The following is a 15,395-nucleotide window of genomic DNA, read 5'->3' as shown; positions in this document are numbered from 1 at the left end:
TCAGTCGGAGAACAGGCTGGCGAAGGACTGGCGCAGGCTGCGGATGGTCTCGGCTTTGGCCTCGTCGTCCGTCGGGTTTCCCTTCAGAGTGTCCGACAGCGTGTTTGTCAAAGATTGGGACTTACTGCGGAAAAGAGGAAGAGAAAGTGTCAGCGGTCGCCTCCAGCCTCGCTCTCTAAAACCTTGAAATCAGGATAATAAATCAAGTCAAATCAGGTAATAATGAACTCGGACTTGAACTTAACAGCCACATCAAATCAATGACATCTGCAGCTTTTTACCACCTAAAAAACACGTAAAAAATCAAAGGAAAATGTGTCTCAGATAAAATATCCCTGACCTGTGGGGATCCCCAGGGGTCAATCCTAGGACCCCTGTTGTTCGGTCTCTACATGCTGCAGTTAGGACAGTTAATACACAGCAATAATAAGAATATGGACCAGTGGATTCACTCTGCCACTGCGTCCAACAGATCAGTGTGTGGAGGCAAAACAACTTTCTTCTGCTAAACTCAGACAAGACTGAAGTCGTCATCTTTGTCCCACAAAAACAGAGAAAGTGTCAGCAGTTTCTCTCTCTAAAACCTTCAAATCAGGCCAGAAATCTAGAGGTAATAATGGACTCAGACTTGAACTTTAACAGCCACATCAAATCTGTAACATCCGCAGCTTTTTAGCGTCTAAAAACATGTAAAAACCAGATTGGAGAGACTTATCTGTGTGTTTGTCTCCAGTAGGTTAAGTTCTGTAAAGCACTTTGAATGAACTTGTGTATGAATTGTGCTGTACAAATAAACTTGTCTTGCCAGAGGTTAGGCTTTTCATTGAGTGTTTTTTTATTTTTTTGTAAAACCACTTGTTCTGGACTATGCTTTTGTTACATTTTTTAAAATATAACAGTAAAAATACATTTAAAACGAGCAGGATGGAGCTGCACAACGATGTATCTTGATTAAAAAGGGGCTGCATCAGATTCTTTTTCATGTAATAGAGTCAAAATTTGTTTACCCCTCAAACTAGTGATGGGACTTTACCACTTTTATGGATCTGAATCTTTTGGATCCATCAAAACACTGGCTCTTTTACTATTTCTTTACATGATAAAAATAAAAAGTGTCCACTGTGAATGTCAATTATGCCTTTGTTACATTTTTTTTTTTAAATATAACAACACAAACACATTTAATATGAGCAGTGTGAAGCTGCACAACGATGTATCTTGATTAAAAAAGCTGCATCAGAGTCTTTTTCATGTCAAAATTTGTTTTACCCCCAAAACTAGTGATGGGACGTTGGTTTTTTAACAGGATCTGAATTTTTTGGATCCATTTGAAAACACTGGCTCTTTTACTATTTTTTTTTTACATGATAAAAGTAAAAAGTGTCTATAAAATGTCTTAATTACACTTAATACACAATTGATCTGTTGTAATTTTACAGTACGACACTAGATGGCAGCAAAGCACAGAGTTAAAACTAAAACTACTGTGAGAATTCAGCTTTCCCCTTTCACCAAACGACACTGAGACTTTGCCGGTGAGTGTGTGGGACGCACTTGAGGTGTGGAGACGGCTTCTGCGCTCCAGGGCCTGTCACTGCCGGGATGGGCCCAGGTTGGAAGGCCTGGCTGGGGGAAGTGTTGGCGGAGCGGGCCCTCTGCGGAGAGCCCTGAGCGGACTGAGACGGGGAGGCGGAGGCAGACCGGTGTCCTCCTGAAAGAGACACATTTACATTTTCTCCTCTTGTATTTGAGCAAAATTTACCCCAGAAAAAGTGTATCGTGTGAGCAGCTTTAGATATGGGAACTTTTAATACAGAATTTCATGATTGTTTATGTCGAAAAACTGTCCGCACTGCAACGGAAATGGAAAAAAATGGAGTTTATTTGAAGAAAATGTAAAACTGGACAGATCGGTGCCACTAATGCGCCTTAATAATGTGGAGATAAACATTTAAAATCAAACCTGCTCCTGTTTTTAATGTTTGAAATGAACAAATACAGTTACGTGTTTTGTTTGTTTTTGTTTGTATTATTCTGTATTTGAACAGGACGCTCTTAAAAACCTTAAAACCTTAAAAACCCGGCCCTCTCGTCCGGCTTTACCTGTAGAAATATATTATAATAATAATAAAAGATAAAGTGTTTTCTTGTCCGATAATCAGGGAGTGTGCTTTAGCATGCTAGTTGTTGTTAGCTTTACCATCGTGGCCTCTGAAAGTTGTAAAAAAGCACTTGTAAATGAACTAATTCTGTCTGATATGTTTTTAAGAGTGAAAATCAGGTACAGCCCCTTTAATATGACCACATTAAAGGGGCGGGTCTTACCTCGTCGTGGCTGCGTCGTCTGAAGAGAGAAAGAAGAAAGAAAGAAAGAAAGTTAGAGTTGGCAGGAAAATCAATCAATCAATCGTTTGACCAAAGTGCTTTTCAGTGAAATCAAACAAAAAGCAAGTTAAAATCAAACTAAAACAGTAAAATAGGAGAATAAAATTAAATAAAATACATTAATACAACACAATTAGTAGGTTATGTAGTGTGTGTAGTGAAGTACTATACCTAAGTACTGTATTTTCTGGACTATATGTTGCTCTGGAGTATAAGTCACACATAATAATGAAGAAAAAAACATATATAAGTCTAATTTTTTGGGGGAAATCTGAGACCAGGAACAGACATTTTATCTTTAAAGGCAAGTTTACTTTTACTTCAGTACATTTTAGAGCAGTATCTGTACTTTCTACTCTACTACATTTTTTAACTGTACTGAAAAGTAAAAGTATTTTTTATAATAGTTTGAGACCTGCAGAAAAGGCTGAGGGTTTATTTTTAACATTTGGGCCAAAAAATACTGTAATTTTCGGAGTAGGCTAGTGAGCAGGCAATGGAGTAGGTTGGAAGTTTAGTGTGCTCTGCACGAATTTGCAAAAAAAGCCGTTTTATTTGGCGTATGACTGTAACTTTAACATATGTGTACCTTCTAAAACTCTGATACAGCATTTGAGCTTCCATCCACGGGTGTAAATGGCGAATAATTTGCGCAAATACAAGTATACGGGCAAGACCGCTGCTACCGCTGCTAGCAACACGAGTTCCGCTGCATCTAACATCGCACCTAGCACCGCACCTAGCATGCCATCGGAGGAGCTAACGGAGCCAGCGGAGCGGAGTGGCCAACCCGCGCCAGCCGCGCTGGATCTCAAAACTGAAATACTATCCTCTATCAAGACCGAGATGGCTGCACTTTTTCAAAGTGAGCTTGCAAAGATCATTGCAAAGGAGTTTGGTGATGTTAAAACGGAGATGATGCAGATAGTCAGGTCTGAAATAGCTAGCAGCACTACGATTCTGCGCTCCCAGTTAGACACAATCCAATCTACGGTGTCTGATATGGAGCAGGGACTTTCGGGATGTTCTGACCAAATCGTAACATTACAAGACTCCGTCCAGCAACTGGAGAAAAAAGTGGCGGTTCTTCAGGATAAGTGTTTGGACATGGAGGGACGAATGCGCAGATCAAATATTCGTATACTGAATGTAGCCGAAGAATCCCCGAGTACACCAGTATCAGTATCTAAATTGCTCAGAGAGATACTGAAAATGGATAAGGATGTTCTGATTGACAGATCCCACCGCACCGCGCCGTCGAATCGAGTAAAGGGTAAGCCCAGAGCGATCATAGCCAAACTACACTACTATCAAGATTGTCTCGACATCCTCCGCCGTGCCCGGGATGCTGGTCCTCTCCTCCACAATGGTTCCACCATCCTCATCTTCCCCGACTACCCGCCGAGTGTGGCTCATGCCAGATCGGCCTTTAATGACGTCAGAAAACTCCTACGCGGACGGGACAACGTGCGCTACGGGATCCTCCACCCGGCTCTGCTGCGGATCACCCATGATGGTGTCGAAAAGCGCTTTCGGGATGCAGCGGAGGCCATGGCATATGTGAGGAATAACATTCTGTGAGGGAGCTCCTTTGCTTTCTCTCCTTTGCCGTACACTTTTGGTTTCACGCAATGTAAGTCAACAATAATTATATGCATATTATATATAATGGCAAATTCAACTGAACGCCAGTCGAATACTGAACTAGTAATTTTTGAAACGTTTTTTTTTTTCTAATTTAAATTTTGTACCTCATCTTGTTTACACCTTTTAGTGCAGAGCAAACTGTTAGGCTAGAGCTCTTACAAACACATAATGTGTGGATTTAGTTGTAAAGGGTTAGTTTATTATCACCATGTTCCTGTTGGTGACAGTTGGGGTGGGGCACCTGTTGCACCTAATGTGAAATTGTTATTATCTGTTTTGTATATTTTTGTGACAGTGACGGGATTTTCTTTTTGTAAATTCTATTATATTATCAGATTGAATGGTTTAATAATATTTTATCTCAAAACATATGGCTAGTCACTTATCGAATACCCAAATAGATATTTGCCAGGTCAATCTTGTTAGCTGGAATGTTAAGTCCCTAAATCACCCAGTAAAACGTAGAAGGGTGCTTACGCATTTGAAGCAATTAGATGTGGACATCGCATTTCTCCAAGAAACCCATTTAGATACATTCGGCCATTCAAAACTTAGAGGAGGATGGGTGGGACAATTATTTCATTCAAATTTTCATTCTAAATCTAGAGGTACAGCTATTCTCATCAAAAAGTCAATTTCTTTTACCATGACAAAAGTAGAAGCTGATTCAGCTGGGCGATATATTATAGTAGTGGGCAGACTAAATAATACCCCTGTTGTCCTAGCGAACATATATGCTCCTAACTGGGATGATGGTGCCTTCTTTACCGGAATTTTCTCTCGTATACCAAACATAGACACACATCATCTCATTCTCGGAGGCGATATAAACTGTGTGTTATCTCCCTCATTGGATCGAAGTTCACCTAAAACTATCCAACCAGCTCGGTCAACACAAGTGGTTAACCAGCTTCTCAAAACCTATGGAATGACTGATGTTTGGAGATTTCAGAATCCTGGTCGCAGAGGGTACTCTTTCTATTCGCCAGTGCATAAAACATTCTCACGAATTGATTATTTTTTTCTTGACAGCAAGTTACTACCATTAGTTAATAAGTGCGAATATAAAGCAATAGTTATTTCAGATCATGCACCGTTGTTAATGAGCCTAAATATGCCAACTCTAGGCAAAAGATACCGACCATGGAGATTTAATACTTTATTACTTTCTGATGGAGAGTTTGTCAAATTTATTTCAAATGAAATAAATGAATATATATTACGTAATAGTACTCCAGGCATATCCTGTGGTTTAATCTGGGAATCACTAAAAGCTTACCTTAGAGGCCAAATTATATCTTATAGTGCCAAAATTAAAAAAGATCAACATGAGCAGGTTAAAAAGATTGAGGGGGACATTTTGCGGCTAGATGAAGCGTTAGCCAACTCTCCTTCACCTGATTTGGTTAAACAACGCATAGTTCTCCACACTGAATTCAATCTGTTGACAACAAAGCAAACTGAAAACCTTTTAAATAAATGTCGACATAAAATGTATGAACATGGCGAAAAAATAGGTAAAATGTTAGCCCACCAATTGCGTCAACAGCAGGTTGATCAAGCTATTCTTGCTATTAATGGAGAACATGGAGCTAGGTTAACAGATCCTTTGGAGATTAACCGTAGGTTCAGTGAGTACTACACACAACTATATACTTCTGAGTCCAATGGGAATGAATTACTTTTTGACAGTTTTTTCAGTAAACTTAGTCTGCCTACTATTGCTGAGGAATCAGTTCAAGAAATGGAAAGACCCTTCTCGAAAGAAGATTTTTTTGAGGCAGTTGCATCCATGCAAAGCGGGAAATCACCGGGACCAGACGGCTTTACAAGTGAATTTTTCAAAACATTTTCTAATGACCTGGCCCCTATCCTGCTTTCTGTCTATGAGGAGTCATCAATTTCTGGCTCGCTCCCAGAAACTATGAGACAGGCTGTTATATCTCTGATTCACAAAAAAGATAAAAACAAATTGGAATGTGGTTCTTACCGACCCATTTCTCTACTAAATGTAGATAGTAAAATTTTTGCCAAAATTATAGCATGTCGTTTGGAGACCATTCTACCTTCCATTATCTGTGATGATCAGACGGGGTTTATTAGAAATCGCTATTCATTCCATAACATTCGCAGACTCCTAAATATCCTCCACCATCCCACTCCACCCGACACATCAGAAGTAGTTTTATCACTTGATGCTGAGAAAGCATTTGATCGGGTGGAGTGGGATTATTTGTTCTATACGCTTAAAAAATTTGGCTTTGGGTTAAAGTTTATTTCATGGATACACACTTTATATTTCTCCCCTGTTGCTGCTGTCCGCACAAATGATAATCTGTCACCCTTTTTTAAGCTAGGACGCGGAACAAGGCAAGGCTGCCCCCTATCCCCTTTGTTATTTTCTTTGGTCATTGAACCTTTGGCGATTGCAATACGGAGTGATGCTTCTATTAAAGGTATCCAGAGAGGGGATTTTGAACATAAAGTGTCTTTATATGCGGACGACACCCTTTTGTATGTGTCGGAACCTTTGCGAAGTCTGCCGAATTTACTTACTCTACTGAATGACTTTGGGAAAATATCAGGCTACAAAGTGAATATGCAAAAGAGTGAAGTAATGCCCATAAATTCAATAGCATCACAGTCTCTTCTGAGGTCAATGCCATTTAAACTAAGTAAGGATAAATTTAAGTACCTAGGAGTATGGATTACTAATAACTACAAGCACCTATACAAAGCAAATTTTGTTCCATTATTAGATTGCATAAAACGTGACTTTGAACGCTGGAATACATTACCATTATACCTGGGGGGCAGGATAAATGTTATTAAAATGAATGTTTTACCCAAATTTCTATATCTTTTTCAATCGGTTCCTATTTTTCTAACGAAAACCTTTTTCTTAAACTTAGATAACATGGTGTCGTCATTTATATGGAATGGGAAGAATGCGCGTATCCGTAAAAATATTTTACAATACCATAGAAACCATGGAGGATTATCACTACCTAACTTCCAATATTACTACTGGGCTGCCAATATTCGTGCAATGTTGCAGTGGTCAGAGTCTGTATGTAAAAGGGACTCCAAATGGTTGAACCTTGAGAAAATGTCATGTCAGACTGCCTCTTTGCACTCACTGCTGTGTTCAGAGCTACCTTTATCTCAATCATTAGATAAATTTTCTTTAAATCCAGTGGTTAAACATTCATTCAAAATCTGGGCACAATTTAGGAGAAATTTTGGTCTTAAAAATGTGTCAATATATGCCCCAACTGTGAAAAACCACATGTTTACTCCATCTGTTATTGATGACTCTTTTACACTATGGGCTACAAATGGTCTAAGGACATTGAAGAACCTGTTTATTGAAGGTCTTTTTGCCTCATTTGAAAGACTGAAAACAAAGTACCATATCCCTGATTCTCATTTCTTCAGGTATCTTCAACTTCGCAGCTTTGTGTCTACCTCATTTACCTGTTTCCCCTCAAGGCCACCAGACTCTCTTCTTGAAAACATTTTGGACTTAAACCCACACTCTAAAGGAATCATTGGTAAAGTCTACACCGTACTCAACTCATATAATGTAGAGCCTCTGTCTCGTGTTAAAATGAAATGGGAAGAAGAACTGGATATAAAACTCTCTGATGATGTTTGGCAATCGGTCTTAGATAATATTCACGAGTCTTCAATCTGCTTAAGACAAAGAGTTATACAATTTAAAGTTGTCCATAGACTACATTGGTCCAAAGTAAAGCTAGCTAAGATCAAACCGGAACTTAATGGTAATTGTGATCGTTGCGAAACTGAGCCAGGGACATTGTCACATATGTTTTGGTTTTGTTCAAAGCTGAGAAACTTTTGGCAGTCCATTTTTAAATTTCTTTCTGAAGCATTAGGACCTAGCTTTGAACCTGAAGCCACAATCGCAATATTTGGTATCTCACTAAAATGTATTCACCTTCATAAGAATTATAAAAATATAATAGCTTTTGCTACACTCTTGGCTAGAAGATTGATACTGCTCAAGTGGAAGGATAAACGACCTCCAACTTTTAGATTGTGGCTTGACGACCTTGTACACCATTTAACATTAGAGAAAATCAGATTTTCTATAAGAGGCTGCACCAATAAGTTTTTCAGTACTTGGCAACCTGTTTTGAGTAAGATTAGAGATATTGATCCCTCACTCATCTTACAGGAGTAATGGCACTACTGCTTTAGTGGGTAGTATCATATGTATGTTCTTTGTATATATATTTTTTTTATGGTGCAACAGGGTGGGTTTGTTCTGGGGTTTGGATGTTATAGGGGAAAAAAGAGAAAATAATTGTGATGTTTCAAAATTGTTTTTCTAATTGAATGCTTAATAAAAAATACTTTGGAAAAAAAGAAAAAAAAAAAAGGGGCCTTGATGCCTAAAAAAATCTCTTCCTCTGCCAAATACTGAATTTCTTTTGGCACATTTGTACAAAGGTTTACTCTCTGCATTTCTGTGTAATCTGTTTGTCCATCTGTGAATGATTTAGTGTTGTATTCTGTACTGTACTTTATACACTTTGGTGGGAGATTCTACATTTCTCCCATCCCATACCTAAAGACTTAAGATTTGGGTTAATGAATGTAGCATGTAATTGAAATTGTTTGTTCAGGTTTGTTTTTGTATGTTTTAAATAAATTGTCAATTGTCAAAAAAAAAAAAAAAAAAAAAAAAAAAAAAAAATACTGTAATTTTCAGACTATTGAGCGGAACCTGAATATAAGTGAAAATTTTGTCCATATTTAAGCCGCACTTGAATATAAGCCGCGGGTTTTCACGTTGCAACATGAGATATTTACACAGAAAAGCGGAACACGGAACTTTTTTGAATTTTAATATAAGACACGCATAATGTTTAAAGCTAGAGAGTGCCCCCTGGTGGACGTTAGCCAGGAAAAATAAAAAAATTAGGCCGCAGGGTTTAAAGCGTCAGGCAAAAAGTAGCAGTTTATGGTCTGAAATTTACAATATATAAATTAAAACAGCTACAAATAAAAAAATATAATAAAAATAAAAATATATTGTTTATGTTGAACAAAATTCTGCTCAAATCTTTATCAAAATCACCACATTTGACTCTGTTAGATCTCAAAATTTGCCTGAAATACTTTACTCTTTCCTCTTTAAGTACATTTTTAAATATGTACTTTAATACTTTTACTTTTGCAGATTTTTTCATGTGATACTTTTAGTTTTTTCCCTGATATCTAAACAAATACGAGCGCGTCTACGAACCGGCATCTGATTATTTTGCAGTTACGATGATGAAATGAGAGATATTTAAACGCTGAACCTTGACGGAGGACGGCTGAGGCAGCGACACTCCCAGAAGCGTCAGCGCCATCTTGTGGAGGACGAGTTCAGTGATGAGCTGTCTGTCTTCCTCCACGTGTTCGCCGATCAGAGGCATCGAGCTGTCCATCACCTGTAACCATAGAAACCGACGTTATATGAAGTTAGAAGAAAAATACAAGCTTTTATTTATCTTTGGAGACAGAACGACAGCGCCACCTGCAGCCCGACGGTATCCAAGTAAAAGGAGAGAACCGCATTATGGACGGAGACGGAGCAAAAAACACTGGGATTGGGATTAAGGAGACAATCGGATTACGGAAACGTGCCGACTTTACTTTAAACCGGGATGTGGGGGGCGTTTTTACTGTCACACACCTGGGAAACTGTCCAGAAGAAGACGGACTGCAGATGGCGCTGTCGTCCTGCCTCCGCCGGGAGAAAGACAGCGCCAAAACCTGTTTAAATCAGCTGACCGGACACGTCGCAGTAACATCACGTGACCACTGTGAGGAAGAGCGCTAGTGAGCAGTCCAAAAAACTGTCAGAGATGAAAACAAACTAAATCTTGGTCTGAAAAATGATTTATTTCAGGGGTGTCCAAACTTTTTTCACTTTTTTCACTGAGGGACGCATACTAAAACATATTTAAAGCTGAGGGCCACAGACCAGAGTCGATACACGGAGTCAAACGGGAGACGTTGTGCGTTTAATAAAACTTGGAAGATTATTTTTAGGTCTGTGTCACAATGTAAGATGATGTTATTCAGGTTATAAAAGGTAGAATCTGTTCAATTTGCGGTACAAATACTTCCTGATCAATTGGGCCAGTTTAGGAGGAGGCATGAGGGCCAGTAGAAATTTGTCTGAGGGCCACTTTTGGCCCCTGGGCCGTAGTTTGGACAGTCCTGATTTATTTAAATAATTTTTTTTTCTCTTTTCTGTAATTTAAACTAATAATTAAAGAAAGATAATATTGTCTATGTCACTATTCAAATGTGTTTAAGACCAAACGTGGCTGAAAATGAGGCTGTATATCCATGATTTTTGAAAGTTTTAAGCATTTTAAGCATTTGTCGTAACAGAAGTAACAGATCGGTTTTAAATGTATGTTTTGATCGTCCAAATAGGAAGTGATCAGGGTCGCGCTTCCGGCTCCATCGACTCTGGCTCCAATTCACTTTCTATTGAAAAACTATCATCCCTCTCTCTGTACCTGCTGCTGCTCAGACTCATTTTGGTCTTAAATGTTCGTATTAACCCTCTACATGATCCTAGCGTTCATTTTTGAGTTTATTTTTAAGGGTTTTTTTTGTTTTGTTTTTTTATTTTATTATTTTGAGGGGTTTTTGTTTTGTTTTTTTTATTATTTTGCGTTTTTTTTTATTTTGTTTTTTTGTTTTTTTTTTGTTATTTTGAGTTGTTTTTTTATTATTATTTATTTTATTGTTTATATTGTTATTTTGAGTTTATTTTTCTTTTTTTTTTTATTCTGTGTCCCCTCTCTCTGTACCTGCTGCTGTCAGACTCTTCATTTTGGTCTTAAATGTTCGTATTAACCCTCTACATGATCCTGTTTTTTTTTATTTCACTATTGTGTCTGTAAATCAAGATCTGAACATTAAAAACAGACAAATCAGACGCCTTCTTCCCCCGAGGTCGCTCTCAGCGTTAGCAACAGGTTTGATTGACAGCGTTGCTAAGCGTGAAGGGGCGTTACCTTCCGCAGCCTCGCTCCTGATTGGCTCTTCGGTTGCTATGATACTCACAGTTGGAATTCCAATCTGTTTCTGTTAAAAGACGCTACAAAACTGTAAATTTCCCCTGACGCTCCTGAATAAAAGTGCAAAGAAAAAGGCTGAAGGACGATCTCACAAGCGTCCACAAGATGGCAGCGTTGCATATCCACAAAAGTGCAGGGAGACCGGTCCAAAGTGGAGTTTCTCAGAGCGGAGCACGTTCCCACTGCTGTGAGACCGAGGCACTTCACTGTCTGTAAACTCTTTATGACCGGATGCACTCAGAGTCGGACTTCAGGAGCGTTCCCAGGGTCCGGTTGTCGGAAACGCCGCTGACACTCGGCGAGGAAACGTCCACAGAGATTACATCAGCAGTTTCACCTATAGTTTGAACTTTAAATTTGAATTAATTTTCATCATTTTGTTTTTATTTTGTTTTGTAAATTGTAAAGACAGTAAACCAGTTGTTAGAGCGTGTGTCCGGTGATCTGAAGGTTGGCGGTTCAAATCCCGCTCTCGACGTAAAGATCATTTGACGGTGAGATCCTTGGGCAAGACACTTAACCCACCTCGGACATAGGCGTCGGTGAAAACATGAACCTCAAACATGCTTGAACCAATCTAATACAGGTTTGAGCAGGGCCGGCACCAGCTTTCAGGGGGCCCCTAAGCATTTGAATGTGTCTCTGGGGGCCCCTCCTGGCTCAGCTGTTGGTGATTCACATTTGACACATTCTGACTCTGCTCTCATCACTTTGTCCAGTTGTTTTTGTGTTTATCTGAACAACATCAGACTGAAAACATCCAGAACGTCACAACGACTGAACTATAGTCACAAGAACAGAACACAAACATATAAGGAGGGCCAGATTTTTGAAATTCTAGACGTTTTTTCTTCATTTCTGGTGGATTTTAATGTGTTCCAGTTGGTGACAGTGGGGTTACATTTACATTATGTCGGGTCCTTGCTCCGGTGTAAACACAGAGCTGCCCTCACCTCTGCCCGACTCAAAAACAAACGTAGAGCAGCAGATATTTTACTACTATAGATATAAAACAAATGTAATTGTTTTAGAGGGATATTTAAGCTGCTGTAAACACACAAGCCGTATGTCCAATAAAACTTGATATATTCTATTATTTTCAATCTAAATGTATGTTCTCTTGGGGCCCCCTGTTGTCCTCGGGGCCCTAAGCAGCTGCCCATTCTGCTTATAGTCTGAACCGGCCCTGGCTTTTAGGGAGCACCATTACAATGATAACAGCTCATACCATTTGATTTGGCATAATAAAGTTAAATATAAATGTGTTTAGCTACAAAATACTGAAAGTAAAATGTATTTCGTAGCGTTTTTCTTTACACGGGCCAATCAGAGTACTGTGTTCTGAATATTTTGGATACTTTCACACCGAGCTGCATTAGATTACAGTGAAAGAACATTCGATATAATTACAAACAGCTTGATTTCTGTTGTTATGCATTCATTTACGTTTATGTATTTGACTTTCCAACACTGACAGTTAATCAGTCTTGTATTTTGTGTGGGAATAACTCAAACGATCATAAATCACACACGTCCTGGGCCCGAGAACAACGTGCCAAACTGTCCAAACTGTCCAAACTCCATTTTACAGCCCAGTCTATTTGTCTTATTGCGGTTTTTTTTCCTTCCCCGCTGGATGTTTGAGTCTGGTAGCGTGTTCTGGATGTACCCGTGGTTTTGTCCCAGAACAGGCTTCCTTCTGTGGGGTGTGGTGCTCGGTTTTGGCTGGTTGAGTCATCCACACATGGGACAGCAGCCCTACACCAGACCTGACTTCAAACAGAGCCAGTGGCAGCTCACAGATCCTCCCTGCTGATTTATGAGGACACAGAGACGTCCAGAGCAGAGTCAGGACACGCCGGGCTCTGTGTGGACGGGGTACTTAAAGGTGCACTATGTCACTTTTTTGTTAGAGAGAGAGTGTCACCTGTTTGTTAATACAGATTTGTGCCTGGAGTGTTATAATGCAGCAGGTGACGGCGCCGAGCCAAGTGACATGTCAGATCTGTGGAGGGCTGAGTGTTTTTTCAAGGTGTTTTATTGTTTTAAATTGAACTAAACTTTTTTTTTGTAATAAATTTTTTTTAAATTGGAACATCACTAAAGCGTTTATATTTCTCTTCTTTCAAAATGTTCCGCCCTTTGACTCTTGTTTCTTTATTTTTCTTTTTCTCTCTTATGAACCTGCACACACACACACACACACGCACACGCATTTTCACACACAGGTACACACATATGTACACACACAGGTACACACACACATATATACACACACAGGTACACCCCCGCACACACACATATGGCCGTACACATACACATGCAAACACACACACACAGACACACACAGACACACACACGCACATTCTCACTGTCTCGTCACTCTCTTCAAACCTGGATGCACCTCCTCTCCCCTAAAGTCAAAATGTCTCATGTCTTTTATTGTTTGTATTGTCTCTAATATCACAATAAAAAAATAAAAAAATAAAATAATGTCTCCATGATTCAGATAAAAAAAAAACAAAAAACTCATTCTCTCTCATCTGACCCGTCCTTCAAACAGAAACCTGTCAGGACCCTTAAATCCGCCCCGCCAACCTGTGGGTCAGAGAGTTTGACCTCTGAACCAATAACGTTAACGTCAAAAGTGGGATTCGAACCGGCAACCTTCTGATCAATGACCAAACGCTCTACCAACTGAGCCCCTGTCATCCTTGAGCACATTTTAGTCCTAAAAACAACCAGAATTGAATGAACAAATGCAAGACAGTTATGTTTAAAAGCCATACTGTGGAATATTATGGAAGTGAAGTGGTGAAGCGGTGTCATCTCCATGGAAACAGGCAGGTGGCAGACCCTCCAATGGAAAAGTTTAGCTTAGTCTCACCTTTAAAACAAAGCGCCGTCGCAAAAGGGTTACGTTTTTACTCCTGTCATTACGATGTCACTTTTTCAGCTACTTTAACGGCACTTTGACCTTTGAACCTTTGAACCCGAAGAATCACAAAATGGCTTCTGCTCTTCATCCCTGACACGGATCATGACATCAGGCCGGAGATATTGTTTTGTTACGTGAAATAAATAACGATTACACAACCCTATTTGATAAAACGTCCTCATTCTTGGCCGGGTGTTGTGTAAATACTGTGTTAACGTATCAGGCTAGCTTGTGTTGTTTTTTACATGTTGTGCTATGGAGTTGTCCAAATCTGGTAACGTTTTGCGCTAATGGCCGTGTTGTGTTAATAAGACGCGCTCGGCTTTTCATTAGGGAGGAGCAGCTTCTGTCTGGAAACAAAAACGATCCCCACTGCGAACGAACCGCAGCTTCTTCCTGTCACGTTTCAGGCTCTGAAATGTTTAATTCGCTCGCTAAGCTAACGGTGGCTGGTTCAATCTTATCTTACGTCGTTGTGTCGTTTGGCAAGATGTTTGGTTCTTATTCCGAGCACAATTTTATGATTTTTGTGCTTATTTATTACACTATTTTCAGATCTATGTTATAATATTGTTTCCTCATCACAAACAGACCTGGAGTTGTGTTTTGCTTCAAACAGAAAATGCTCTGTTCCACATTGTGATGTCATCATGTGGTGATACAGGAAGTGCGACGCTGTGTTTTTAAACTCCACACACTTTCATTTCTAGAATCATTTGGTTGATTTCATTCCCTGGAATTGTAAATCTCTGCTGAAATAAAGATAAAAGGTGGATGCTAACGGGAAAACTACCACTTGATGACATCACAAGGTGAAACGGAGCATTTTGAGCTACTAGTATAAGTCGTACTAGTATAAGTTGTACTGTAGTATAAGTCGTACTAGTATAAGTCGCACTGGAGTATAAGTCGTACTAGTATAAGTCGCACTGGAGTATAAGTCGTACTAGTATAAGTCGTACTAGTATAAGTCGTACTAGTATAACTCGTACTAGTATAAGTCGTACTAGTATAAGTCATACTACTATAAGTCGTACTGTAGTATAAGTCGTACTAGTATAAGTCATACTACTATAAGTCGTACTGTAGTATAAGTCGTACTAGTATAAGTCGCACTGGAGTATAAGTCGTACTAGTATAAGTCGTACTAGTATAAGTCGCACTGGAGTATAAGTCGTACTAGTATAAGTCGTACTGTAGTATAAGTCGTACTAGTATAAGTCATACTACTATAAGTCGTACTGTAGTATAAGTCGTACTAGTATAAGTCGTACTGTAGTATAAGTCATACTACTATAAGTCGTACTGTA

General features: G+C 39.3%; 1 protein-coding gene across 1 annotated transcript in view; it reads right to left on the bottom strand.

The window, feature by feature from the left end:
* LOC117379552 (synapsin-3-like) overlaps positions 1–15,395 on the bottom strand; it is a 181,484-nt gene continuing 166,089 nt past the window's right edge. The window contains 4 exon segments of the mRNA XM_055225586.1: positions 1–124; positions 1,555–1,711; positions 2,326–2,344; positions 9,366–9,497. Coding sequence (XP_055081561.1) covers positions 1–124; positions 1,555–1,711; positions 2,326–2,344; positions 9,366–9,497 — 432 coding nt within the window.

This window comes from Periophthalmus magnuspinnatus, chromosome 12, assembly GCF_009829125.3.
Source record: "Periophthalmus magnuspinnatus isolate fPerMag1 chromosome 12, fPerMag1.2.pri, whole genome shotgun sequence".
NCBI lineage: Eukaryota > Metazoa > Chordata > Actinopteri > Gobiiformes > Gobiidae > Periophthalmus > Periophthalmus magnuspinnatus.
The sequence above is the reverse complement of the archived record's forward strand: the minus strand, read 5'-3'. Positions and strand labels throughout refer to the sequence as shown.